This window comes from Panulirus ornatus, chromosome 46, assembly GCF_036320965.1.
Source record: "Panulirus ornatus isolate Po-2019 chromosome 46, ASM3632096v1, whole genome shotgun sequence".
Lineage (NCBI taxonomy): Eukaryota > Metazoa > Arthropoda > Malacostraca > Decapoda > Palinuridae > Panulirus > Panulirus ornatus.
The window spans coordinates 35,603,507-35,631,140 of NC_092269.1; the positions used below are offsets into that span (position 1 = coordinate 35,603,507).

Sequence of the window (27,634 nt, forward strand, 5' to 3'; positions counted from 1 at the left end):
ATATCCTCTGGTGAAAGGGTGCTAACATTTAGCAAAAACTGCTACAGCTGTAATATTTGCATCCTTCTGCCACATCTCTCAGGTCTTCAGTTAATGTTTTCCAGTCTATGACATCCATTTGGATGTTGTAAGACCCTTCCACTCTGCTTTCAGGTAACATCAGCATGTGAGATAGACAGCTCTTCATTAGCCTCTGTCTCTAGGTCTTCTGCAGGGCAGACTTCAGGTTTTCCTACTGTCTCGCCTATCTCTTCTCCTGAATATGTCAGAAATCGCCAGTACTCTGTTGAAAGCTCTCAAAGTTTTCGTAATGTTGGAAATTTGGTTGCATCCACTGATTCAGGACCAGTGGTAACTCATATGGCAAGTGGAATGTCATCTTCAATGTTAGACTTCTTTTCAAGACATAATGTTTTGATTATAGACCCTGATGCAAAGGAAAAGGAAACTCTTTTACAACCCACTATTAAGCCCTCAAATGCACAGAATCTGGAGGTTGATTTGGGTAATAAAGGAATTGATTCTCTTGGGATTAGTAAATATGAAGGTCCTGCTCAATCATCCTCACCAATTGCTTGTCTAGGTACTGAGATTATACAGGACATGGGAGCTATGAGGGCAACAATGGAAGAATTTGCAATATCTGTGACTTCTTCAAGTTCTGTATCTTTAATAGAAACTTCAGATGTTTCTTGCCACATGAGTACTTCTAATAAGCAACAGCTCACATTGAAAAATATTCATTTTGGAAATGGTGATAATGCTCAGGGTCATATTCCTATTCATGGAAACATTGCTAAAGTAGAAGGACTAATTTCAACTGCATCTGTTGAAATTGAAGTTACACCATTTGAGGTGACCATGGAATTAGCACATGAAGGATTACCATGTGAATCAGAAAATATGGTTAGAAATGCAGTTGAAGTACCTACCGAAACAACAGTGAATGCTCTGGTGATGCAGGCTCCAAGTATTTTGTGCAGAAACGTTGAATTTGATATCAAAGAAGAGATTGCAGCTGAAAAGATAGCAGATGAAAATGATAAACATAATGATATGATCAACTCATCTGAAGATGGATCAAAGGATTCTGATACTACAGCATATCATACTAAAGTTATACAAGCCGCTGACATTGAAAGTGGATCAGTAATTGAAGTCATGTATCAGGTGGGAGAGCCTAAAGAAAGGAAGCAGATTGCCTCTTTACCCTCAAATCAGAATAAAGTTATGGAGGACAAAGAAAAGAATAAGGAAAATTCATTTTGTCAACGTAATGTAAGTTTTTCTCCTACAGTTTCTAGTTCTGTTTTGAAAGAAACTTTTCCTAATTTTGTAAACAGGAAGATCATGTTATTATCTGGTAAAGAGAGGGAAGTATCTTCAGCATCTCAAAGTATTTTGTTTGCTTCACAGGAGGTAGTATCAAGGATTGCGACACCACCAACACCAACTAAGTCATTTCTGTCTTCACAAGATGTGCCTAGTGCTGTTGAAGAAAATCCAAGGATTAGTGTGGTTACAGCCAAAGTTGTATGCAGTGAGGTAACTAAACCTGCTTTTCTAAAACAAGCGGAAAATTTCAGCAATAACAAATCAACAACATTAATAACATCTGAAAATGCTCAACTGACTGATTCTAAGGTTTGGGTTGAAAGTTCAAGCCCTAGTAGAGCTATTGATTTTGCTGGAGATGAGGTACCAGATGTTCTAGATATATCATCACCTATCCAGTCTTTTGCTACAGAGAGTCAGGCAAATTTCGGAGCTCAAAAGTTTAATGATGATGTAATAGCATCTGAAAATGTACTTTTGACCTCTGCAGTTGACAGTGACCGAAAAATCTCTACTGCATCAGAAGAATGTGATTTTGTACCTCAAGAGGTGGTTTCAACAATGCCCTCACCTTTTTCTCTTGCAGAAACAGTTACATTTCCTCAAGAAATGTGTGACGCAGTAGAGCTGGATCTAAAAACAAGAGCTGTCCTTACAGAGATTGTTCAAATAAATGACTCAGGTTGTAGTAACTCTGAAGTTATTAAAGAAAACTTTGAGATAAGCACTAATGTTTTATCCCCTAGAAGCAATAATGAAATGAGTGAAAATGAAAGAAAAATATCTGGTGCAATGAAAAGTTTTGAAATTATGTTTCAAGAAATTCCTGAGGCCTTTGAGAAGGAGACATTAAATGTACCTGAATTTGCAGTGGAAAGAAGTGTGTCAGAGAGAGCAATAGATGGCTTGAAAGAGGCTGTTCTTGTGGCACCTGAGGTAGTATTTCAAGAGTCTCCATACTGTAATCGGAATGTAAACCTTGTTGAGAATATTGAAACACGTGCAGATCATCCTTTTGATGGCAATGATAAGAAAATGTCAATATCTTCAGCAGATGCAGAACTTTCGTACACAGAAATGTTGGAGGAGAAAGAGCAAACTTATGCAAGTGAAGTCTTTGCAGGTGCTCATGAAAGTTGTTCTGAGGAAGTTGTAGTTACAGCTGTCAGTGCAATAAATTCTGAGACAGAAACAAGGGAATTAAGTTCATCGGAGGTCAATGGACAGATTCACATGGATGTAGAGGTAATATCAGAAGTCTCAGAGGAAGGGATACCATTAGGTTGTGAAGCTGCTTTAATAGATTCTTCTGTTATCTCAGGCTATGAAATAAAGAGCCAATCAGGTCAGGGAAGTTATTCTGGTGAATTAGCAGCAGATGAAATAAATTTTATTCGGGGTGTAAAATCTGCCATACCTAGTGGCTATATTTTCACAACTAATGCAGTTGAAGATGATCGTACGTCTGAAGCTCTCTCGTATTTTGATATTGAGACTTCAGTTGATGTTCAAGATCGATATGGTGTAGCAGTTACTGTTATTGGTACCCATAATGATTTAAACATGTCCTTAGAAGACACAGAAGAAAAACAAATTCCTTATGAGGAGGGAGGATTGGAAGAGCTGAAAATGGAGTCGTCAATTGATTTCCTTTTAAAGAGTTCACAACATTCATCAAAAGGCACTAGTTTTGTTGATTTATCAGGAGGCTCAGAACATAAAGACACCCAAAAAGGCTTACATGATTCAAGTGAAAAGAACATTGAATCCAAAAAAGATAAATTAGGTAACAGAAGTACTTTTCTTACTGAAGTTGCTAATTTGACAGAGAATGAATATTCTGTTACATTTGAGGAGCAGTCTCATGCAAACACTGTGCAAATATCAAATCAGAATGATATTCTAAAAGCTGAAAAGAAATATGAAATTGACAGAATTATGGAAAACAGCGATACTGGTTTAGTACTCCCCTTTGTTTCTCAACCATTTTTACACAAGGAAGAGAAAGAGAGAATCCTGGACACAGAGCAACCTTTCAGAGCATTTCAGGAGTCACAAAAACTTGATGGTAACTTTGATAGATTACAAAGTGTACCACAAATGAATGCTAAAAGGAATAACAATGTGGAAGGGAAGATTGTTAAGAAAGCTGAGGTGTCTTCTGAGAAAGACAGTGAAATAGACTTACAATATGTTCCTTTCTTACCACCAGCGAATGAAATTGATTATATTGTTAAAAAGGAAGATGACTCTGGGGAAAAATCTGAAATAAAACATGCTGAAGAAGCTTGTATGGAAGATGAAATGACTGATGTCCACTACTCACCACATTGCCCAGTAATCAAATTGGAAGATGAAATTTTGGGTTTAGAATCATGCTCTTTAGCAGATGTACCTGAGATTAGAACAAGAAAAGAGCAAGAGTCTAAATCTGAAGAGTTTGTCCACCCTACTGTTTTAGAACATGGAAAGGTTTCAGCTTTGCAGAGTGTTGATTCTCTTCATTTGGAATCTCTCACAAGAGGTAAGCCTTCTAGTAAATCTGTTGAGACAGCTGTTTGTTATGTTCCTCATGTTCCACCTGCTTCTGGTAAAGATTTCCATGAAACTCCAGCTGACATAAATGACATACCTCAAGTTTCATCTGATCACTCAACAGTGTTGCTGGAAGAGATAAGCGTTGTGCCTGAAGAACAAAGTTTTGCAAACTTTATGAAGCTAACAACAACAACAGGAGTAGCAACTCCTTCTACAGAAACTGACATTAGTACATTAAAAGATATTCTGGTAGAAATACATGATGTTCCTATTCAGAGGAATAGGAACATATCTAAGAAGATTCCTGAAGAAAAATTAGATGAACTGACAGAAATACCATCATATATACGAACATCCAAACAGGACGTATCAGATATATGCACAACTGTTGACTCCAAAGATAATGAAGCATATGAAAAGGGTGATAAATCAAGTGGAGGAGGACTAACAGCAACAAGGGTGCAATGTAAGTCAGTTGAGGCTGAATTAACTAAAAATAAAGGTAATATTATGGAACAAGGAGATCATGAGAACAGAAGTAAGATTCATTATGTACCTTATGTCCCAAAATCAGCTGCTGTATCATCAGTATCTCCTCCATTATCTCCATCGACTCAAGGACAAACAAGGAAAAACTTAATTTTTAAGAAAAAGGATTTGAGTTCTATAAAGGAGACAAATATTACATCTGATGAAGAAGTGTTTGAAAGTGCAGGAAATGATGGAATGGAAACACAGAGTAAGAAAGTGCAAGACCTTGGAATCCATTATGTTCCCTGCATACCCTCTGGTGATCAGCATTGGGATCAAGGAGGCTTGAGGAAGGAAGCAGAGCTTAGTACATACAGTGATAAACAGCAATTTTTTGTTGGCGAGGAAAAAGTTCCAGAATTTAAAACTGGTATAATAGAGGAATCAGTTCCCATCAAATCAAAATCCCTGACCTCTAGCCAGAAAGCAGATATCATTGAAGCACAAGTTCATATTCCAGCCACAGAAGGCAAAAATGCTATCAGTGGCACTATGAAAGAAACAAGAGTCCATGAGGAGAGGACAAGATCATATGAACTCCAGTATGTACCATGTTCTCCTTCTGAATTCCCCAAATCAGTTTCAGGAGCACGGCCAAAAGAAATTCATTATGTGCCTCACTCTCCTGCTGATGTCAAAAGCTTTGAATGTGAAGAAACAAATACTAAACCCATCATGTCAGACTTCATAGCTTCTCCCTTCAGTCCTAAAGTTGATGTGGTAGCAAGCCCTCCAGAGATCATGAAGAACCTTGTAAGTACAATTATATTCATTGCTATAACAAGAAGAGTGGTGCATGGTACTGACTCCTTTTCCACGACAGTATAGATGATACTTATGACTTGTCTTCAGGAGATTCACTCAATGCCATCTTAGACTCAGTATGCATTCTACAAGTAGAATGATAGTACTGTGCATATTTACAGGTTCTTGTTGAGCATTGAGGAAGGCATATTGGGTACAGTCAAGAAGATTGATCATTATCATTTATTCATTTGATAAATCAAGAGGGAACTTCTATAAAGTTTTATCAGCCTGATTGTTGAAATGGATAATATTATTAATAACAGTAATGATGATGATGATTATGATAGTGATGATAATGAGAACTTGCATTGCTTTTACATATGTCTAGAGGGCATTGATGGATTACAGTTTGTTTTACATTTACAACCTTTAGTTATAGTGCATGGAGTGAAAAACATATGGAAATTGGTATGTAAGGATTACTGAGAAGAATTTTGTCATATCTTTTTGAGAAAGTTCAATATATTACTTATATTTGGGTAGAATAAAACATTAAAAAATGGACACATGGAGGTGTTTAAGGTAATTTTTGTTATTCCTTCAGATAATTTTTTCTTTACTTTTTGGGTTTGAAAAAAATGTCTGTAGATATCAGAATACTGTAGCAATATTATGGTTGATTCTTGTCAAGGTATTTCTGAAACATATAGTAAGTATCATATACTTGTGTACACAGCATATATAAACATTACTTGAAGATTAACATGCTGTCTGTTTGATATCGTGTTCTGTCGATGTCATTTTGATATCTGTCTAAAATTAAACTTTTACTGTCACCTTGATGTAGGTTTTAGGCTTTAAATTTCTGTAATTTTTATTTTTTCTGTTCCTGTTCAGTTTTTGGTAAAATGATGATTTTGGTTTAGTACTCTGAGGTGAATAAATGTGTTGCATAAAATTTTTTGTAAAGTATAACAAGAGTACATCAGTGACTTTCTCAAGTTGTGGATTTTTAAGTTATTTTGTTACTTGGTTGCAAATGTATGAAATTTGTATGGATGTTAGGTCATGTGTGTTCCTGGTGATATCAATACCACACCAAGGAGGGAAATGGCAGACATACATGAAAGAAATTTTTATTTAAGACTTAATCCAGTGGATACACCTCTCATCATCATCATGTATCCACTTGGAATATTTTCCCCTCATCTTACAAACTTTATCCTTTGTTAATAGCTTTCTACCATTGTGCTCATTCCTCACTGCTCCTCTTATTTATCCCCTTTATGAATAGCATGTCATTCTACTTTTTATTTTTCTTCTAAGGCTCTCCTTTGCTTTCCTTTTGTTGATGTACACTTTCCCTGAAACTCATTTGTTTACAACTCTTTATTCTAGCTTGTCATTCTCTTAAATTTTTTTTATTTTTCTTCTGAGATTCTCCTTGGCTTTCCTTTTGTTGATATTTACTTACCCATAAGCTCATTTCATTACAGCTCTGTATTCTGCATTCTGTGTCCTTCATTCATTGTCTTTTTCTTACAGATTTATCTTCTCAAACTTCTCCCCTCCCACCTTTCTTAGATTTTCATGCCACCATTCCATACCTATCCCTGATAGCCTTCTGTGAAAACTGTTTTAATATTTTCAACAAATATTTAGATTTTATGGGCACTGTCCAAAAAATAGAGTTGTTCATGGAAAAATAAGTGTGAATTTGAGTAATTTTCATGTAACCGACCACAAAGTCTCCTTTTATGAAACAATAACTAGCAATGGAAATTTAGGTTTTTAAGATATTTTATGGTTTTTCAGTATATGACCAAAGATTAAGCAATATGATCAGATAAGAGCCAAATGTATTAAAAAACAATGAATTTGCATAATTTTGATTAATATTACCTTAATCTATAAATATCACATACTATGTATGCATAACTATTAGCAGAAAATCAATGTCTGGTTTCATATGTGAAGTATCTCAACTGTGTTCATTGAATCAAGATTTAAAATAACTGGGAGGGAATAAGATGTGAAGTGAAAGAGTGAAATAACTTTTAGGAATGGGTATCAACCTCTCATGGGAAAAAGAATCATTTAGTCCTTGCAATTTCTCTGCATTATGATGTATACCCCTACACTGTATAGTTAATTCTGTAGTGTCTAGCAAACACTGCATTAGAATAGCCTTCTGTCCATTTAGCACTGCATTAGAGTTACCTTATGCCAGTGGCCTGTTACAGGTGAGGCACTAAAGGCTAAGAAGCAGCACTGGAGCTTACACATAAGGAGACTTACCATGGCCATCTTCTTGAGGGAGTTCCAGGTGGGGACAGGCACCAGAAGTATAGATGGATAGATAGATAGATGTACTGAAAGGCAGAAAAGTTTTGGTTATTTATAAATAACGTAATTGTGAATATAGATCCAAGGCGATAATATATGCTTAAAATTGTTGATGAAAATGTTAGTGTAATTCTTCAGGAGAAACATAGTGTGTATAAGGAACAAGTGATGTGCATAGAAAAGAAAATGTTACATTAATATCTGTAGATCAGCCAGCATGACACACAACCCTTCTCTCTGTAAGGGCAGAGATAGAAATATTTGATGTTTTGATAATCCAGTTGATGTATGGGTGCAAGTCATGGGCCTGAATATATATGTAAGAAAAAGAGGAGGATGTAAGTGTTGGAAACAGTGTTCAAAAAACATCGTCAACTCCCCATATAGTTTTAAAGGCATCACCCAGCTAAGTCTTATTATGGGTACAAGCATATGATTCTCTGAGGGTGAAATCATCATACATCTAGTCACTGTGACAAGTTTTTAATGATGCATGCACCGGCGAATTGCCTCAGGGAGCTTCATGCTATCTTGAAGAAAAGATGTTATTTCTTTACTCTTTCTGGCTGCCACTTCTTTTTGGGAATTTCACTTCTGGGCTTTGTATAACTTCCACCTGGCTCTTACCTTTCAAGGAAGGGAAAAGCCTGAATTCTTGCCTGGAGCAAGAAAATATAAGTACATGTGAGATTTCTCTGTGCACTGGGTGCTCAGAACACATGGTGAATGCTTCCTGCAGTATCTCATCAGTGCCTCGCCTTATTTACAATATCATAACCCTAAGGACCCAAAAGATGGACATAGGATGCTTCAGAAACCTTGCCACTTCTGTGCCCAGACATCTACAGATGGTAATCAAGGCCAAAGGAGAGATGAAAATGTGCTGAAAAGCTAGTGCAAAAATGCATTTGAAAATGTAAGGGGCCGTGGATAAGGTTTTATTGTGGTCATGGAACTTATGGTCGATATGTTAAGTGAGGGGGTTGATACTTTAAGGAATGATAAGGGAGGGGTGTTATAATACAAAGCTGAGTATCATTACAAGAGTTGATTGGAATGTGGTAATGTCGTTTTGTTATTTAGAGAGGATGGGTGAAGAGGAACTGACTTAGTGGATACATGTGTCAGAAGTGAAGGGAGCAAGGAGAACGGAGATGAAAGGATAGAGGGAAAGATACTTTGAGTTATTGTGGCCTGAACATGTTGTAAGGTGAAAGGCATGCAAGGGATAGAGTGAAGTGAAGCAAGGTGACATACAGGGGGCAGTTTGTTGTCATTGGGCTGAACCAGGGCTTATGAAGTGGTCAGGGGATACTATGGAAAAGTCCATAGGACTTGGCTGCTGAGGATGGGAACTCTGGTTTTGGTGCATTATACATGGATGCAAGCGAATGAGAGTGTTCTTCACCTGTTCTAGATGGTTACTTGCTATGCAGAAAGAGTGAGCTAGTATAAAAAAAAAGGTCAGAAATAAAGGCAGTAGAGATAGATAGCTAGTGTAATAGTTGGAATCGGGAGGAGAGAGACAATAAAGTTGTGAGAATAGGGTAGTCAAGAATATGTAGTCTATCCATCTGCTTATATCTCTGACACCTGTTTCTTTCTAGAACTCCCTCTATATAGGGATGGCCACAGCAATAGTTTTCATAACTAGTGAATCCTAGTGCCACTTCTTAGCCTTTAGTGCCTCACACTTATCAGGCCAGTGGCAGAGGGCAAGTCTCGTGCAGTGTTTGCAGAGGCTTCTACCTAACATTCCTACTGACAACTTCTACTTCATACTTATGTCTAGTATACAAAGATATTTTCAGCAGAACACGTAATCCATCTTTAGCAACTCATCTTTTGCATCCCCATTCCCTCAGGCTGGTAAAAGATTGGGGTGCTCAATAACCTAGTGGTAGACATGCTGTTGAGGCACTCACTGGTAGATACACTGCTGAGCTACTCACTGGTAGCCATGCTGCTGAGCTCCCCTAGTGATAGACTTGCTGCTGAGCTTCTCTAGTGGTAGACTTGCTATTGAGCTACCCAAGTGATAAACATGCTGTTGAGCTACCCTGGTGGTATACATGCCACTAAGCTACTCTAGTGGTAGATATGCTACTGACATACTTAATTTTTTTTGTATTTTTAAGCAGTTCCATATCTATTTTTTTTCATACTATTCACCATTTCCTGTGTTAGCGAGGTAGCATTAAGAACAGAGGACTGAGCCTTTGAGGGAATATCCTCACTTAGCCCCCTTCTCTGTTCTATCTTTTGGAAAAGTAAGATCGAGAGGGGAGGATTTCCAGCCCCTCCCCGCTCCCTCCCCTTTTAGTTGCCTTCAACGACACGCAGGGAATACATGGGAAGTATTCTTTCTCCCCTATCCCCAAGGGTAAGTTCCATATGTATATATATATATATATATATATATATATATATATATAAATTTATCCCTGGGGATAGGGGATTAAGAATACTTCCCACGTATTCCCTGCGTGTCGTAGAAGGCGACTAAAAGGGGAGGGAGCGGGGGGCTGGAAATCCTCCCCTCTCGTTTTTTTTTAGCTTTCCAAAAGAAGGAACAGAGGGGGCCAGGTGAGGATATTCCGAAAAAGGCCCAGTCCTCTGTTCTTAACGCTACCTCGCTAATGCGGGAAATGGCGAATAGTTTGAAAAAAAAAAAAAAAACTATATATATATATATATATATATATATATATATATATATATATATATGGAAGGAGGTAAATAAAGTGCGTAAGACAAGGGAGCAAATGGGAACTTCGGTGAAGGGCGCAAGTGGGGAGGTGATAACAAGTAGTGGTGATGTGAGAAGGAGATGGAGTGAGTATTTTGAAGGTTTGTCGAATGTGTTTGATGATAGAGTGGCAGATATAGGGTGTTTTGGTCGAGGTGGTGTGCAAAGTGAGAGGGTTAGGGAAAATGATTTGGTAAACAGAGAAGAGGTAGTGAAAGCTTTGCGGAAGATGAAAGCCGGCAAGGCAGCGGGTTTGGATTGTATTGCAGTGGAATTTATTAAAAAAGGGGGTGACTGTATTGTTGACTGGTTGGTAAGGTTATTTAATGTATGTATGACTCATGGTGAGGTGCCTGAGGATTGGCGGAATGCGTGCATAGTGCCATTGTACAAAGGCAAAGGGGATAAGAGTGAGTGCTCAAATTACAGAGGTATAAGTTTGTTGAGTATTCCTGGTAAATTATATGGGAGGGTATTGATTGAGAGGGTGAAGGCATGTACAGAGCATCAGATTGGGGAAGAGCAGTGTGGTTTCAGAAGTGGTAGAGGATGTGTGGATCAGGTGTTTGCTTTGAAGAATGTATGTGAGAAATACTTAGAAAAGCAAATGGATTTGTATGTAGCATTTATGGATCTGGAGAAGGCATATGATAGAGTTGATAGAGATGCTCTGTGGAAGGTATTAAGAATATATGGTGTGGGAGGAAAGTTGTTAGAAGCAGTGAAAAGTTTTTATCGAGGATGTAAGGCATGTGTACGTGTAGGAAGAGAGGAAAGTGATTGGTTCTCAGTGAATGTAGGTTTGCGGCAGGGGTGTGTGATGTCTCCATGGTTGTTTAATTTGTTTATGGATGGGGTTGTTAGGGAGGTAAATGCAAGAGTTTTGGAAAGAGGGGCAAGTATGAAGTCTGTTGGGGATGAGAGAGCTTGGGAAGTGAGTCAGTTGTTGTTCGCTGATGATACAGCGCTGGTGGCTGATTCATGTGAGAAACTGCAGAAGCTGGTGACTGAGTTTGGAAAAGTGTGTGGAAGAAGAAAGTTAAGAGTAAATGTGAATAAGAGCAAGGTTATTAGGTACAGTAGGGTTAAGGGTCAAGTCAATTGGGAGGTGAGTTTAAATGGAGAAAAACTGGAGGAAGTGAAGTGTTTTAGATATCTGGGAGTGGATCTGGCAGCGGATGGAACCATGGAAGCGGAAGTGGATCATAGGGTGGGGGAGGGGGCGAAAATCCTGGGGGTCTTGAAGAATGTGTGGAAGTCGAGAACATTATCTCGGAAAGCAAAAATGGGTATGTTTGAAGGAATAGTGGTTCCAACAATGTTGTATGGTTGCGAGGCGTGGGCTATGGATAGAGTTGTGCACAGGAGGATGGATGTGCTGGAAATGAGATGTTTGAGGACAATGTGTGGAGTGAGGTGGTTTGATCGAGTGAGTAACGTAAGGGTAAGAGAGATGTGTGGAAATAAAAAGAGCGTGGTTGAGAGAGCAGAAGAGGGTGTTTTGAAGTGGTTTGGGCACATGGAGAGAATGAGTGAGGAAAGATTGACCAAGAGGATATATGTGTCGGAGGTGGAGGGAACAAGGAGAAGAGGGAGACCAAATTGGAGGTGGAAAGATGGAGTGAAAAAGATTTTGTGTGATCGGGGCCTGAACATGCAGGAGGGTGAAAGGAGGGCAAGGAATAGAGTGAATTGGAGTGGTGTGGTATACCGGGGTTGACGTGCTGTCAGTGGATTGAATCAGGGCATGTGAAGCGTCTGGGGTAAACCATGGAAAGCTGTGTAGGTATGTATATTTGTGTGTGTGGACGTATGTATATACATGTGTATGGGGGTGGGTTGGGCCATTTCTTTCGTCTGTTTCCTTGCGCTACCTCGCAAACGCGGGAGACAGCGACAAAGTATAATAAAAATATAAAATATATATATATATATATATATATATATATATATATATATATATATATATATATATATATATATATATATATATATGTGTATATATGTATATATATATATATATATATATATATATATATATATATATATATATATATATATATATATATATATATATATTTGTTTATTCATCTGTTATACTTAATCGCTGTTTCCTGGGTCAGCGAGGTAGCGCTAGGGAACAGACGAAGAATTGCCCATCCACTTGTATACACACATATATATTTGCATTGATACCCATGCACATTCTTGCTCCCAGAACCTTCGCCCCCCCCTCCCCCACCCAGTGACTCACATCTGCTTCCATGGTTCCATTCGCTGGTAAGTCCACTCCCAGATATCTAAAATACTTCACTTCCTCCAATTTTTCTCCATTCAAACTTACATCTCAGTTAACTTGTCCCTCATATTCCCTGCATGTCGTAAAAGGAGACTCAAAGGGGAGGGAGTGGGGGGCTGGGAATCCTTCCCTCTAGTTTTTCTTTCTCCAAAAGAAGGAACAGAGAAGGGGGACAAGTTAGGATTTTCCCCTCTTAGGCTCAGTCCTCTGTTCTTAACGCTACCTCGCGGATGCGGGAAATGGCGAATGTGTATGAAAAAAAGTATATGCGAATGATGGGCAGAGGATTATGAAGAGGTAGTATAAATAGAGAAAAAGAGTATGGATTTTATGTGGGCTCTTTATGATAATATTCATATTAATGATGCCACTATTGCACTTTCTGTTGTATGTGATAAGTATAGAGCTCACAAAATTCTAGTTGTATACATTTTTTCTGTCAGGATTGTCAGTCTTTCAGTTGAGCATTGATATATTCTTATAAAATGCTGTGTAAGTATATTTCACACAGACTTGTAAAAACAGTGTAACAGCCTCTTTTGCAATGAGAGGAATTGGTGAATTTTTCAAAAAGCTGTAGTATTTTTAAAGGTTTATAGTTGTATTCTGAAGCCACTTTTTCATACATTGATTCAAGTGATATGCATGAAATACTAAGTGTTGTAATGTTATACCATATTAGAAATCACTTGACTTACCAAGATATTTATGATGATTTATAGATCAGATAACTTACTTTTAATGATATATATATCTCTGAAGGTAGCAATGAATATGAGTATGCTGTCCTACTTTACCATGTTTTTCTCAGTGAGTTTTATCTTAGATACCTTCATATGTAGTTTTTTATAATTATTTGTGCACTTATACAAGGTTAGAGGATGTATTCTAGGTAGTCCTGTCTAGGTAAAGACTTTTAGATCCTAACACAGGAAGTCTAGTTCATTCAACAAAGTATCATGTACTTCTAGTAGCTGTCTCTCATGGACTGGTCAAATATGCACAGGATGTAACATCTTATACAACAAACTCAAACACATAAAACAACCCTCTACACATACAGTCACTCAGACTGCTCATTGCTAATAATAGCACCCTGAGAACACACACCTGATCTGTACCAGTAATGGCACATGCAAGAATAGGCCTTCATTGACAAGAGTCCAAGCCATGCTTAGTTTTGGGAAATCTTTACACACACACACACACACACACACACACACACACACACACACACACACACATAGTCATACAGTCAAACTTGGCCTTCAGAAACAATGGGAATTGCCCTTCATTCTTCATCCCGTCCCAACAGGGTCACAAAGCTCATTGTGAAAATGCTAGCTAATCATTGAAAAGTCCAGTCTTGAGGTCTTTTCTGGTTAATTAGGGAAATGTTTTTATTCTTGAAGGATGGAGTGTGGCATGCTGCATGTGCATCTGTTACTGCTTGTTTTTTGACATTTGTTGACACTTTCATATTTGTCATTTTTTTGCTACCACCAATAGATAACCAAAATGCAAAAGAACCCCGCTGCTAACAGTTCAACATCAGCCAAATCATGATCACTATCATGAGTGTCCCAAAGACTATATCACTGATATGCTTAGGGTGTACTGAGTACACATGTCAAGATCATTTTTCCCCATTATTTTTTATGGTTAACTGATGCTCTAGTGATAACTCTAGTTGCCTTTGACTTGTGTAAGGCACCTCTACAATACCATTAAACCATGCCTTCAATTCAGATGAGGATAGGAAAAATTCACACTGTACAAATATGGCTAGAATACTGACATCGTCAGCTGTACAACACCCATTATGTTTTATTGTTAAAGAGACTCCAGTTTTTCCTCAGTTTATATCATACTTGCTTGTCAAGTCAGGCATCTCTGAATTCTGGTAAAGTGAGTCTTCCATTTCAGTCCATTGTCTGCAGCCACTTGAGGATTTTTTTCTTTAATTCTTACCACTTGAAAGAATATTTCTTCTGAAAAATTATATGTTCTGTATATCATTATAGTAAAAGACTGCTCATATTTGTGGTGAACTTATCATATGAATAAATGTTAAAGTTGCAATACTACCAGCCATGCAGTGTCTCCCTCCTGATGGTATAATAGATATACATCCAACTGTCTGATGATATTGTGATATTCAGTAATGTATGTTCATTTATGTATCTAAATCTGTATCCACTATTTATATACACTTTCTTTCTAGTTACCATGCCTAGATTTTTCAAATACTCTAGGCCAAATATGTTACACTTGCGGTTAGTTGCCAGAGGCATCTCATACTGTATTTGGCACATCAGCTATCAGAGGGTTATATGAAGGCAATAAGAGGCAAGCTGTTCAAGTATGGTTTGAGTCTCAAGACCATAAACTATTTATGTATGCTAAGAGTCACTTGAGGGTTAAAACAAAATTCTCCCTTATTCTTCACCCGTGTAATTCTATAAAGCTGTTGAATGCACATCTGACAGTGACAGTATTCACTTATATAATTCTGTAAAGCTGTTCAATGCACATGTCTGACAATGACAATAAAAGCAAATATAGGTAAAAAAATGCCATGGTCACACTACGTGTATGAAAAAATATAACTATGTGTCTTGAACTGTGGTGTGACAGAACTGCAGAAACCCTGCTGTAGTCATTAGTCAAAGTTGTGCTGTAGTGAGAAAGTGTTTTTTACATATATGTGGTGTACAGGGTTGATGCGCTGTTATTGGACTGAACCAGGGCAGCTAGAGAATGAATATGAGCAAATGAGATCTTTTCTTCATTTCTCATGACTCTGCCTTGCTGATGGAGGAAATGGTGAACCAGTATGAAAAGAGAAAGAAAAAACATTTTCTTAATAGTTCATATGCCTTGAATTGATATTTTCATGGAACAAGTCACACCCCAGGAACTAGGTCACAACAAGAATACTTATGAATGATATTGTTAACATTTTGATAATTAAGTGTGAATTAGAGGTTTAATGTCATCCAAATTACCTGCTTTACCACATTATTTACCGTATTTTTGTATTTTTGAATAGTGTTGCATAAATGAAAATAAGATAACGATTTATTGGAAGGAGGCAGCCTTTTGGCTGCAGATACAGAGTTGAGGTATTAACAGAACTGGTAAGCCATTGTAATTACTAGTTAACTAATCATACAAGAGCTTAATATTATGGTGAGTTGGATATTTCCAGACTTCGGTTAAGTATGTGGGTGATACATTTGGATAGGGTTGCATATATACAGGGATATTTACAGAGTGAATGGTATGTTTTATACATTATGAGCAGTATGTGAGTTGCCATGCCACATAGCCTAACTAATAGGAAACTGAACTGTTCACTTGCATAGGTGTGCACTTGTTCATAGATTGTTTATGAAGTTCACAATGGTAGGTTTAGGACTGTTCTTATACCTGTCTGTATAAGCTCTGATTGGAACAAGTCGATTTTGGCGATGACTGATGGTCCATGATGCAGGGGCATCAGTGGGGAAGGAGGTCTCTGTGATGGGTGTTTAAGCAGTTTGTTGCCAAACTGTTGTATGAGCTGAAGGTGTTGGTCAGAGAAGGTTGACACAGGCAGCGAGATGAGGGCCCCTTAGTAGGTGGTGTAATAAGGGCCCAGGAGGATTCTACAGACCCTTGCTGTACTCTTTCTGGCTGTTCCCATTGTATATCTGTTAGTGAGGAGGACCAGGCTAGGGAGGCATAGGTAAGCTTTGGTAGAATGAAGAGTTAAATTGGTGTATGCTTAGTCATTTCAGTCATTGGAGAAGGTACAAACAGTGTGAGAAAGATTTGATGATAGTTATGAAGAGAGTTATAATATTACTCTTCTGGTTTAAAGTATAGTATATTGTGACACCACGAAGTTTGAAGTCTCTGACTGCCCGAGGGATGTTAGGGCCTAGTGTGATGATAGGGGACATGTTATTAAATTTTATGCATTTAGTATCTTTTCTGCACATAAGGTGTTTGACAAATACCCTAATCTAATCTTATGATGGATCTTGGTATTGTCACATTTTCCAAATTGTGGTATTTTGTGACCACATACATACATGTATTATTTTTCACAGTCTGAAGTTATTCAGCTTTTAAGTGCTAATAATCCTGATGATGTATTTTTGTATCCAAATCATATATTGCAGTTGTACAGTATTTACACACTTGAATGTTGTGTACTTCATAAGACTTGGTTACTTCTTGCCCTTTAGATATGAAATGAACGTAATTTAATGTGCAGATGTATAAAACCAGTTGTCATGGTCAACTTATGGTGATTGCTAATTAGTTTGTTAATTTCGAGCATCACATACTGGGCAGTCAAGACAACCTTTCATACTGATTTTACAAAATGTGGGCTTTGAGGCTTCTTGATTATTTGATGGTTATGAGCTTTTCTCATCTCATAAGCTTAAAATTGTGTGTTTACTGCTAGATGAGGAGAATATTTCCATGTTGATAACTATTGTGTTTGATTACACAAGGGCTAGACAAAGTGTAGTACAAGTTTGATAAACTTGAAATGTGAATGGTTTCATACCTTGAAAACTGAGGAATCATTTCATGCATTCTAACACTAGGACACTTAGCATCTGCTTCCTTTCATATACAGCATTCTTTATTTGATTAACATATATCCTTCAAACACAGTAGAGTGCAGATCAGGTTGTGTGGAGCCATAAATTGTTGCATTTTGATAGGATAAACCTGGAGGAATGCACTTGACACCCACACTTTCCCTTGTGATGGTGGTGGACCTAGCTTCCTTAGAAAAAAGCACGTCAAGTGACCTCATCAGTGTAGATGATAGTTTTTCACTTCTTTTTGTGGGCTTTGGTTTTGCCCATGAAAGGCATTTGGAAATGCTGGATACTTTAAAATGGTAGAAAAATTGGGATTTCCATTGTCAAGATCCACATGATTTTACCAGACAGGACTGCCTAGTATTCATTCTGTAAGCCTCTTCTTTTAGAGTACGGAAAGTATCCTTTCTCCGCAAATCTTGTTTTATTTTTCATTTTTTATTTTATTTTATTTATATTTTTTGCTTTACAGCCCAGGTTTTCTTTGCTCTTTCATTATGTATATATTTATATATATATATATATATATGTGTTCTATGAAATGTGTATATTCAAATTCAGCTGCAGCATTGAAAATTTAGGCAGTTTGAATTATCTGTATTGTACGTGTTTACAGGTCAAATCTGAGGATTTTGAAGACAAATTAAGCAATGTTTCCCAAAATGAGGATGATGACTTATCTAGCACTAAGATAGGCCCTGACTTGTCAAAAACAGAAGCTAGTAACAGTGAAAGCTTTGAGGATGTTTGTAAACTAGAAACTGAAGATATGAGTGTAAGGGAGATGGGCAGTGCAGCAGAACTAAGTAGTCATTCAACTGATAATGACATCAGAATGAAGAAAAGGAAAAGATTTGCAAAGTTTTATGGAGAACCTGAAAATGATATTCTTAATGATATAACCATAAAAACAGAACCTTTGCATCAACAAACAGATGAAGTGAAACCATTAACATTAGATATTTCTCAGCAACTTGAGTCCAGGCACGAACCAGAAATATGTAATGTAGATGCAGTAGTAGACAATTTGGAAAAGGCAGTGCATAGAAAAAGCTTGACTGCTAGAGTGATTAATGAAGAAACCTGGGAATCAGGAAGCTCAAGTATGTCTAGAAGCAATAGAGGGTCCTCCTCAGAAGGTTCAATTGATTTTGGATCTGAAACTCGTGGTGCCATATCTGGAGACTGGGATGATGTCCCAGTTACTACAGATCTCATTTTGCAACAACCAGTTGGCGAGGGTAAACCTCTACAGGTCGAATCTCTGAAAATTCAAGAACAGGATGTAGTGCGTTTCAGCTTTGTCAGTTCTAGTAGCATTGAAACTGATAAAGATGAAGTTTTTGCTAATGAGGTAGAAATGGAAATTTTTGATGTTGATGCTTTAGCTGAAGTAGCTGAAATAGATTCGCCATCTTCAGATGAAAGTGACTACCTACAGGAACCTTCAAAAATAAGGATATCTGCTGCCACCATTTATGAACATGCCGTTATTCAGGCTCTAGAAGGGTACAGTGGGAAAGTTAGTGGAAAGAAGGTCATTCAAGAGGACATTTATGGAAAATCAAGTGAAATGGCTCCTCAGGAGCTCACTGTAGAAGAGCATGAAATCAAAGAGGAGGAGAAGGAAGATGATAAGCACAGGGAGAAACTGCTTACATGTTCAAAGACTTATACTAAAACTGTAAGTGAACAGAAAATGTCCTCAAAAGAGCTTTGGAAGCCTTGTATTGAGATTGTGCCAACAGACCCATTGTTAGAAAAAGAACATCCTGAATCAGTAGAGGGCAAGACTGTAAAAGCATTGCTTGATAAAGTTGCTTCACATCAGTTTCATAAAGAAGGGCTTGATTCGGTAGTTCCTGAGTCAGGGATTGTCAGAGAATATAAGGAAGAATCTGATGTATTGATCAAGACACCTGTTGAGAGAAAAACCACCTGTGAGTCACCCATAGAAGAAATTGGAAAGACGGTTGTAGAAGTAGTAGTAACAAGACAATTTCCTGAAGAGGAGGATGTAGAGACCATGACCAAGATGGTTTCCACAAGTTTGACTCAAGGTCATAAAGAACCATTTAACCAGGTAAAGTATTCAGGTCAAACTTATGAAGCACTTAATTCAAAAACAGAAAAGATAGAACAGCTTGCCTCAGAGTTTGCCCAGCCTGAAGAAGAAAATCATTTGATAAAGAGTCAGAAGCTAGTAAAATCAATAGACACATTGGCCGAAGTTCTTCACATACCTCAGTACAGCACTAGTGTTCAAGAGGAAATGGAAGTTTATGAAACAGCTGTGGAGAGCACTGTAAATCCATCTATTGCCATTAACCTTGTTTCTGTAGAAGTGGGAGAAGAAACTTATGAAGTAGCAAAAATGTCTGAAATATTAAGTGGTGAATGTGAAGAGTTCAGGGTTGTTGAAAGAGAAGAAAATGATGCATGTAGGGACAAGGAAGGAAATTATTCGCAAGAAATTAGTATTAGGATGGATAACAGTCGAATACAGAATGAATGTACACGTGAATCAGTCCCATTTGTTGAAAAAGCTGAAGATGAAAATATGGAGAAGCGTTTTGAGATGGAAGACATGATGGTTCAAGCAGAAAATAAGCAGGATATGAGCCAAATTAAGATAGAAGGAGATTTAGGTGCAGAATCTCTTAAGGTTAATGAGGTCACAAGGACAATGTCTTCATCCAGTAGTAGTTCATCTGGTAGCAGCTTTGAGATGGTTGAACATGAACCAGAAGCTGATTTAGAAGAACAGTTGTCCACTCACGATAGTTATGAAGAGGTGGAAAGTGGGGAAAAGGATAGTCTAGCAGAAAATGACATTGAGGTTGATGAAGAGAATAACAAAATGGATGAACCAAATACAATTGAGGAACAGCTTGATTCAGACATAGCAAATGTTTCTTTAGAAATAAAGCTGGAGAGGCATGTCAGTATTGATAGTTCAGTATCTACATTATCAGAAGCTGAAACAGTTATTCATGTGCCAATTGGTGGTTTGTCAAAGAAAACACCTGAAACTGTATCAGTTAGAGATGATAGTCAGATTGGTGTTAAGACTCTGAAAAGTGGAGATGTCCAAGAATCTCTTGTGCGGTCAGTATCCGAGGAACTGATAACAAAGACTACTATTCCTGAAGGTAAGTCACAAGGTAAGGAACATTCTGAAGATGTTTCAGTAGTTTCTGGAGTTGAGGAAGAATTAAGGGAGGACCCTAGTTTGGCACCTCCAGATCCTACAGTTGATTCTAGGGAGAAATCACTCTCTGAACATAATGTAATGACAACCAAAGTTGATAACCAATTTGAAGGTAATGTAAGTGTTGGTAGTAGTGTTGGAGAAGATTCTCATATTGTTTTGACACAAGAATGTGTAAATAATGATAACACTTTGCAGCTTGATGCCACAGCTCCACAGGATACCAATAAAACCATTGACTTGGAAGCCAAAACATCTACCATGGACTATGTTAGTTTGAATGACCAGGAGGATTTATTATTCCAAGAAAAAGGAAAGCAGTTGGTACTAGTAGCTTCAGAAAATGAAGACTTAAAATCTGTGGATAAAGAACTATGTAGCACTTCAGAGACTATGATTAAAAATGATATAGTTAAGGGAAGTTCAGGATTAGATGAGTCAGTTCAGGAGGTGTATTTGAAAGGTGAAGAAGGATGGACTGAAGTGAAAGTAATAAAATCTAACTCTGAAGATGGCCCAGAAATGGAAAGAAGAATAAGTGTTGATATTGCTCAAGTCATCCAGACTACAGAAATAATTGAAGAGCAAGAGGTTACGATATCTATTCCTGATATTCATCATGGGGACTCTAGAGATGAGAGTTCTGCTGCATCTGATGAAGAATCAGAACAATTTCAGAAACCTGTGGAAAAGATATACGTGAATTTATTACCTGACGTGTGTGTAAGAGACAAGACTGATAAAATCAGTGAAGATGCTATTTCTCCTTCTTTATTAGTAAAGAATGAAGAATTAGTGCAGCTTAATACAGAGAGAGATAAGACAATGTCTGGAATGACTAAAACAGATAGTACATCTTGTAAAAACAATGAATACTTGTTGGTGTCTGAAGAATATGATGCTGCAAAAAGTCAAGATACATCCATTACAGAAATTGCTAAGATAGGTAGCAAAATAAAGATGAAAGATGTGTTACTCAGCAGTGAAAAAGATGGAGATAAGTCAGTTGGTGAAGGCTCTGAGCCAAGGGTAGATAGAAGAGACAGTTCTCAATTAGGCAGTGAAGTAACTTCATTCACTCAATATGAATTAAAAGACACAGGTTTTGTTGTATATGACCACTCATCATCAAAGCATAGAGAACATAAAGAAGAAACAGGAAAGGAGAGTTCTAGCTCCTCTGCTGCTTCAAACTCTAATAGTTCCAGTCCTTATTATGATGCCTCTGGAGAAATGGTGGAATCTTTGGGATCAGATGATGTTTCAACTTCCATGGAAGTGTTGCACTCCTCAGCAGAGTTACTAGATGCTCCATCTGATTCTTGGTCCTCCACCAGTAATCATCAGACACAATCTGATAAAGAAATTAATTCTGAAATCACAGATAGGCCCATTCCCATGAGGGAAACCAGGTGTAGCATAGATCCTGGGACAGACTATCACCCCTCACGGTTCAGCACTATCAGTGTTCTCACTGATGCAAGTGAAGGGGAGGTCATCTTCAGTGAAACAGAGGGAGAAGAGTATCCTTATGAGGATACTACTGATGATGATCTGACCCTGGAAGAGGCAACTATTAAGACTATGGCTGAGGTAAGACTCGTGAATTATCACGGTGTTGTGAAGAACTTCAGTGCTCTGCTTGGGATTTGGTAATGGTTACAGCATTGTCACACTGCCTCAAGGCTCATGTATTGAAAAGGTGGTATCTGCCTGAAGCAAGAGACTTAGGATGTACTAACAGAAGAACTCCATTTACATACCATTACACTGTTCTGACTTGCAAAGCATGGTTCAAACATTCAAAGCTTTATGCTATTATACATTACATGTATTAATGCTTCAGCTGATCATGTATTGACAGAATTATTGCATGTAAAGATTTTTGTTTCAATTTCGTTGATGGAATAGATAGAATACATATTTTTTCTGTACATATACAGATTTCAGTGCATCCAAAATATTTGAGATATGAAGCAACTAACCAGAAGTAAGGTGTCAAACAGTACTGTATGTAAAACCCGGACCGAAAAGCATGAGGCTAACATAGATAATATATGGTGATGGTAGATTCATTTTCTCAAATAAATACTTGATATATTGTGCATTAGAAAGTAAACCACACGAATATTTTAATGTTGTTAAATTGTTTAAGTGCTGTCACCTTGTTATAAATCTCTTCTTGATATATGAATGATATATTTTTGAGATATATGTGTGATAATAAATTGATTTACTGTATATATGACAGTCACTTACAAATTATTGCCACCGACAGAGGCAAGCACCCACTGGAGGATCAGTGACAGATGTTGCAGATTTACGCAGTTCAACATCAGAGACAGCGTTTGCTTTAAGAAGTTTTGTGAAGGAAAGTGCTCAAGAACAAGTTCAGTTTCCTACAACTTCTGTCACTTTGGTATCAGAAGACACACAAAGGGCAGGACAATCAGTGCTAGAGGTATGGGAGATTATTCTAAGGACCTATTTTGAATATCACATACAGTTTATAGATTGTGGACAGTTTTCAGTTTGATTACCTCTACATTTCTGTTTTTCTTACCCTAGGACCTCTTTTTAAGAAAGAGCTTTGATGTTGCCCAGGACCTCTTTCTAGAGGCTTCTGTACAGAGGCTTAAGGTTGTTCTGCACCCAGTAGCTTAAAAATTTGGTCTCCTTTGGAGTGAAAAGTTTTTTGATGAAACTTTACTCCCAGTGTTACAGCTTCACTAAAGGTGACGTTTCACACATGTTATAACTTCATACATGTGGAGTCCAGTAACACCCTTACTTGAACATTTATACCGTATATGATTCGCAGCATACCACAGATGCATGTGCTCATTTTCATTAAACACATACACTCATCTGTTATTAGAATTGCCCTTATTTCCATACACTTACCCATTATCAAGAAGTGTGTCTTTCATTTACTTTAGGCAGTTTTACTCTAAAATAAACATTTTTTTTTTTTTTTTTTTTTTTTTTTTACTTATCACACTTGTTCAGCACTTTCCACATTAATGAGGTCACTTCAGGAACAGACAAAGAAAAGGCCTCATTTGCTCTCATCCATTCTGTAGCTGTCATTTATAATGCACCTAAACCACAGTGCCATATCCACAACCAAACCCCATAGAAATTTTTATTGTTCCTCCTGATTGCTTGATGTTCCTTGAGTCAGTCCTTTGTCAGTACGTTGCTCCCTGTATACCATATAGCTATCCTGCTTATGCCTCACACTCTCCTGCAAGGTGTGATTTGCATGAATGTTGTGGCAGTTTTGTTCTTGTATGCAATTTCTGCCAAGCATCTTCTGAATTAATATGTGAAGAACTTTGCTGAAAGTATCTCTTTATTCTTAGCCATACACCATCTGACCTTACATAAGAGTATGTCTTTGCTCCTAAGAGGACTGAGATATTTGATCAACGTCCAAATTTCTCAAAACCATTTAATGAAAGACAAAAAAAAAAGGCCTTTAATGAGAGTGGTTTGGACATAAGCTCAAGTAGTAGGATTTGCTCGGTTCCCTCCCCAGAAGGTTCCCGAGATCAACCTGAGATCAAATTTTACTAGGAGTGGATGAAAACATTCTAAAACAATTTTGCGTCTGTGATAACAAAAAGTGAATTTCTCCAACATGATACGATTCAAGGAAACAGAATAGAATTATTAACGATTGGCTCAAAATTTGACGGTGTAGGTGTTGCTGTTGTTATATAAGAAGAATCTCATGTAGTTAAACTAGCAAAAGAATCTTCTGTATTTGCTGCAGAATTTTTTATTATTCAGGATGCAGTTAAATTAATTGAGCAATTCTAAGAAAAAAATTTACAGTCTGTGCAAATTCTCTGATTACATCCTAAGGTATAGTGCAGTGCTCCAATGCATCCCATAATTCATAGTCCAAGATTGGATTGTAAGAATCTACTCAAAGCATAGGAATGTAGAAATCTGCTGATGTCCTGGAATTAGTTGTACAAGTGGCAGTGAAATAGCAGATTCTGAAGCTAGAGCAATATCTATCAATCAGTGTGTGAGAGTCATAACTCACAATGATTTTATGGGGAGAATTGATAATTAGATTAGATGTAGATGAAAAGCTAGATGGGACTTAAAGGCCCAAAAGAATATCAAACTATGGAGGATTAAGAAAGACGAAGTATGGCATTTCTCCTTCAGTAGGAGTCACCATTTTAGGATATTTCGTTGTTGATTGGTCTACTATTTTGACCCATGGTCACTTAATGGAGAGGAAACCTATTTTTGCAATATTACAATATAACATGAACCATTTGAATGCCAGATTTGTAGGAGTCTCAGAGTCAGATATGAATTATGACAATTGAAGAGATAAGATTATTGGAGAAAATTTTGACAATAATGCTAATTTAGATAGACTGAAGAATTTTTTTAGAGAAAGCCAGCTAATTTAGATAGACTGAAGAATTTTTTAGAGAAAGCCAAAAGATAAGATCTTGTATAAATGATGTGAAGTTTTTAAAAATCTTTTAAAGGAAGCAAAAATATTTAATTCTGTGTTAATAGCTGAAGTTTTTAGATATTCCTTTCTTGCTTAAAAGGTTTAGCACTTTACAAATTCCACAGGATCTATCTCACTAGTCTTTCATTCATATCACCCTCTAATTCTTTTCAGTTTGTCTTTTCTTTCTTTCTTTTACACTATTCGCCATTTCCTGCGTTAGCGAGGTAGCGTTAAGAACAGAGGACTGGGCCTTTTTTGGAATATCCTCACCTGGCCCCCTCTGTTCCTTCTTTTGGGAAAGAAAAAAAAAAAAAAAAAAAAAAGAAAAAGAAAAGTTTGTGTGTTTGGGCAGTTCATACATGAACATGACATCAGTGCATCTTTAATGTGAAATGACATTTGTTTGGCTCACTTCAATAAATTTTTGTTATTGAGGGCCAGTGACAGTCAGGTATTTTTCTCCTTTGACAGCTTGGTGATGAAATTGATGCTTTCCTGAAAGAAGTTACGGGAATGGCAGATAAAATCTCTGCAGTGAAGACAAAGGTACAAACTGTACCATCACATGAAGAGGCTAAGGAGAAGGTAGAGGTATGTTGTAACATGTTTGTTGTAAGTAGAAATGCTAAATGTGTGTGAATGCAGTGTTTCAAATGCATCTTCACCTCACCTTCATGGGTCAGTTTAGATGCCGTCTTCACTACACCCTCAACACTATTGACCTTTCACTTGATCAGAGGATATTTTCCCAACACCTTCATCTTCACTACACCTTTATGGATCAGGTCATTGGCCATCTTCACTACATATTTATTTACAGTACACCCAACATGTCAAGTCAGTAGTATTCCCTGTTACACCCTCATCTTCGCATTATCTTTCTCTTCACTACACCCTTATCTGCAATATGCCCTTGAGGTGAGGTCATTCACTCTGTTACATCCTCACTGCTTCCTTACCTTCTCCTCAACCTTACTTTCACTACACCCTGGACACCACTGGACACTGAGCCCTACAAGTTAGAGCAATGGCCGTTTTCACTACTTTACTGGCCTCTTACCTGGCATATGTGTCAGGCCAAATGCCATCTTCTCTACATTTTTAACATTACTGGCCTGTGACATGACCTGTAAGAGTCAGGTTAGAGCCTGTCTTCACTATATCCTCAGATCACAGACCTTTGACCTGACTTTTATAGGACAGATAAAAGGTTATCTTCACTGTTTCAGGTGAAAAGTGCCATCTGTTGAAAAGATTTGAGAAAAATAGATGTAAACATAGTCAAAACAATGTTTCTTCCATTGGAAGGAGATATAAACAAATTCTACTCTAAATGTTTGGTGGCGAGAGTAAGATGATTTGAGGTGGCATGCTTTCTATGTGCATAGAGGTTTTCTAGTGAACTTAGCAGTTTATAAGACTCTTTTTGTACATATGTGTAAGAAAAATCTTTTACCCTGGATATTAAATACAAAAAATGCACTGTAACAAATATATGATTGTGCTCTTAGTTTACCCATGGTAAAGGCTAACATTTGCCTAACCACATACACCATCTTGGAAAGTTTTTTTTTCTTTTTTTTAAAGCTGATGTGGCACAGTTAAAATCATGACCCAGTCATAAATATCATGGTTGAAAGATGATAGGTAAAAAGAGAAAAGAATATGTAAACTTGAGCTTATATGTTTATAGACCCAATCTGAAAGTTGTAAAGGATATGGGAACAAGGAAACAAACAATGGAAGAGGATTTTATGGCTTCACTGTGCATGGAAAGAAGGTGTCCTGATAGTCATTCCTCTGTGGCTGGCCTTCATTCAGAAGCCACAGGAAGCACCAGCCAGATGTATTCTGTGGGATCAGTTTATTGGGGCTTGGAAGTATGGCATAAGGGAGAATAGAGAGGTAAAAGTGTTGGCAAGCAAGAAGATGAATCAGAAAGAATGCAAAGAAGAGTATGAAAGAAGGGTACTAATATTTAGATGAAAGTGCAGTAGATATAGGGATGCAGTTATTTATGAATGAGGTGATGAAAATGTTTAAGGAAAGACTGTTAAAGGCTGTTAGGTGCTTGGATTCAAAGTTAAGATACAAGAATAAAAAGGGAAATGCATGGTGGATGGATGAGATTAAAAATGGTATTGAAGAGAAGAAAAAGGCATATGGTAGATTGCGCAGATGGAATGTAACACCGGAAGTTCAGCAGAGGAGGAAGGAAAAATATAAGATGTTTAAGCAAAATGTTGAGAAGCTTGTAGAGGAAAGCAAAGAAAGAGTAGTTGAAGATTTTGGGAGAAAATTGAGTGAAAAATAAAGGGAAATAAGCAAATATACTGGATTAAGATGAGAAAGGAAAGGGTTGGATGTAAGAAATGGAAATTTGAGAAGTAAGGAAGGGGAGTAGCGGAATCAAAAGGAGGAGTGAAAGGAAGATGGAAAGAGTGTTTTGAAAAACTGATGAATGTGGAGGAAGGTAAAGCAGTAGTTGTTACAGGCATTAGAACGGACTATTAAATGGGAAAGGATACAAATGCAGGGGCTTATAGCAAGAAGTGAAGTGAAAAGGGTGATAATGAGGTTGATGGTAGGAAATGCACCCAGAGTGGATGAGATTATGGTTGAAATATTAAGTGTTTAGAATGGAAGTGAAAGGTTGTTCCATGAGGATTGGTTGAAATCTATTATTATTACTTTATTCAAAGGAAAAGGTGTTAAGGATGTGTGAAGAATTGTCGGGGAATAAGTCTAGTATACCAGGAAAAGTGTATGCAAGAAAGTTGAT

At 37.4% G+C, this 27,634-nt stretch overlaps 1 protein-coding gene across 17 annotated transcripts in view; it reads left to right on the forward strand.

Moving 5' to 3' along the window:
- The window catches only part of LOC139763229 (dystrophin-like), a 304,285-nt gene that overhangs the window by 259,075 nt on the left and 17,576 nt on the right, over positions 1-27,634 (forward strand). For 10 of the 17 annotated variants that reach the window (XM_071689094.1, XM_071689095.1, XM_071689097.1 and 7 more), the window contains 4 exons: positions 154-1,278; positions 1,417-5,157; positions 22,642-22,824; positions 25,324-25,443. In XM_071689094.1, the coding sequence (XP_071545195.1) occupies positions 154-1,278; positions 1,417-5,157; positions 22,642-22,824; positions 25,324-25,443 (5,169 nt within the window). Of the gene's footprint in view, positions 1-153; positions 1,279-1,416; positions 5,158-17,768; positions 21,957-22,641; positions 22,825-25,323; positions 25,444-27,634 lie in introns of all 17 variants that reach the window. The other 7 variants (XM_071689106.1, XM_071689108.1, XM_071689104.1 and 4 more) reach the window with 3 other exon arrangements.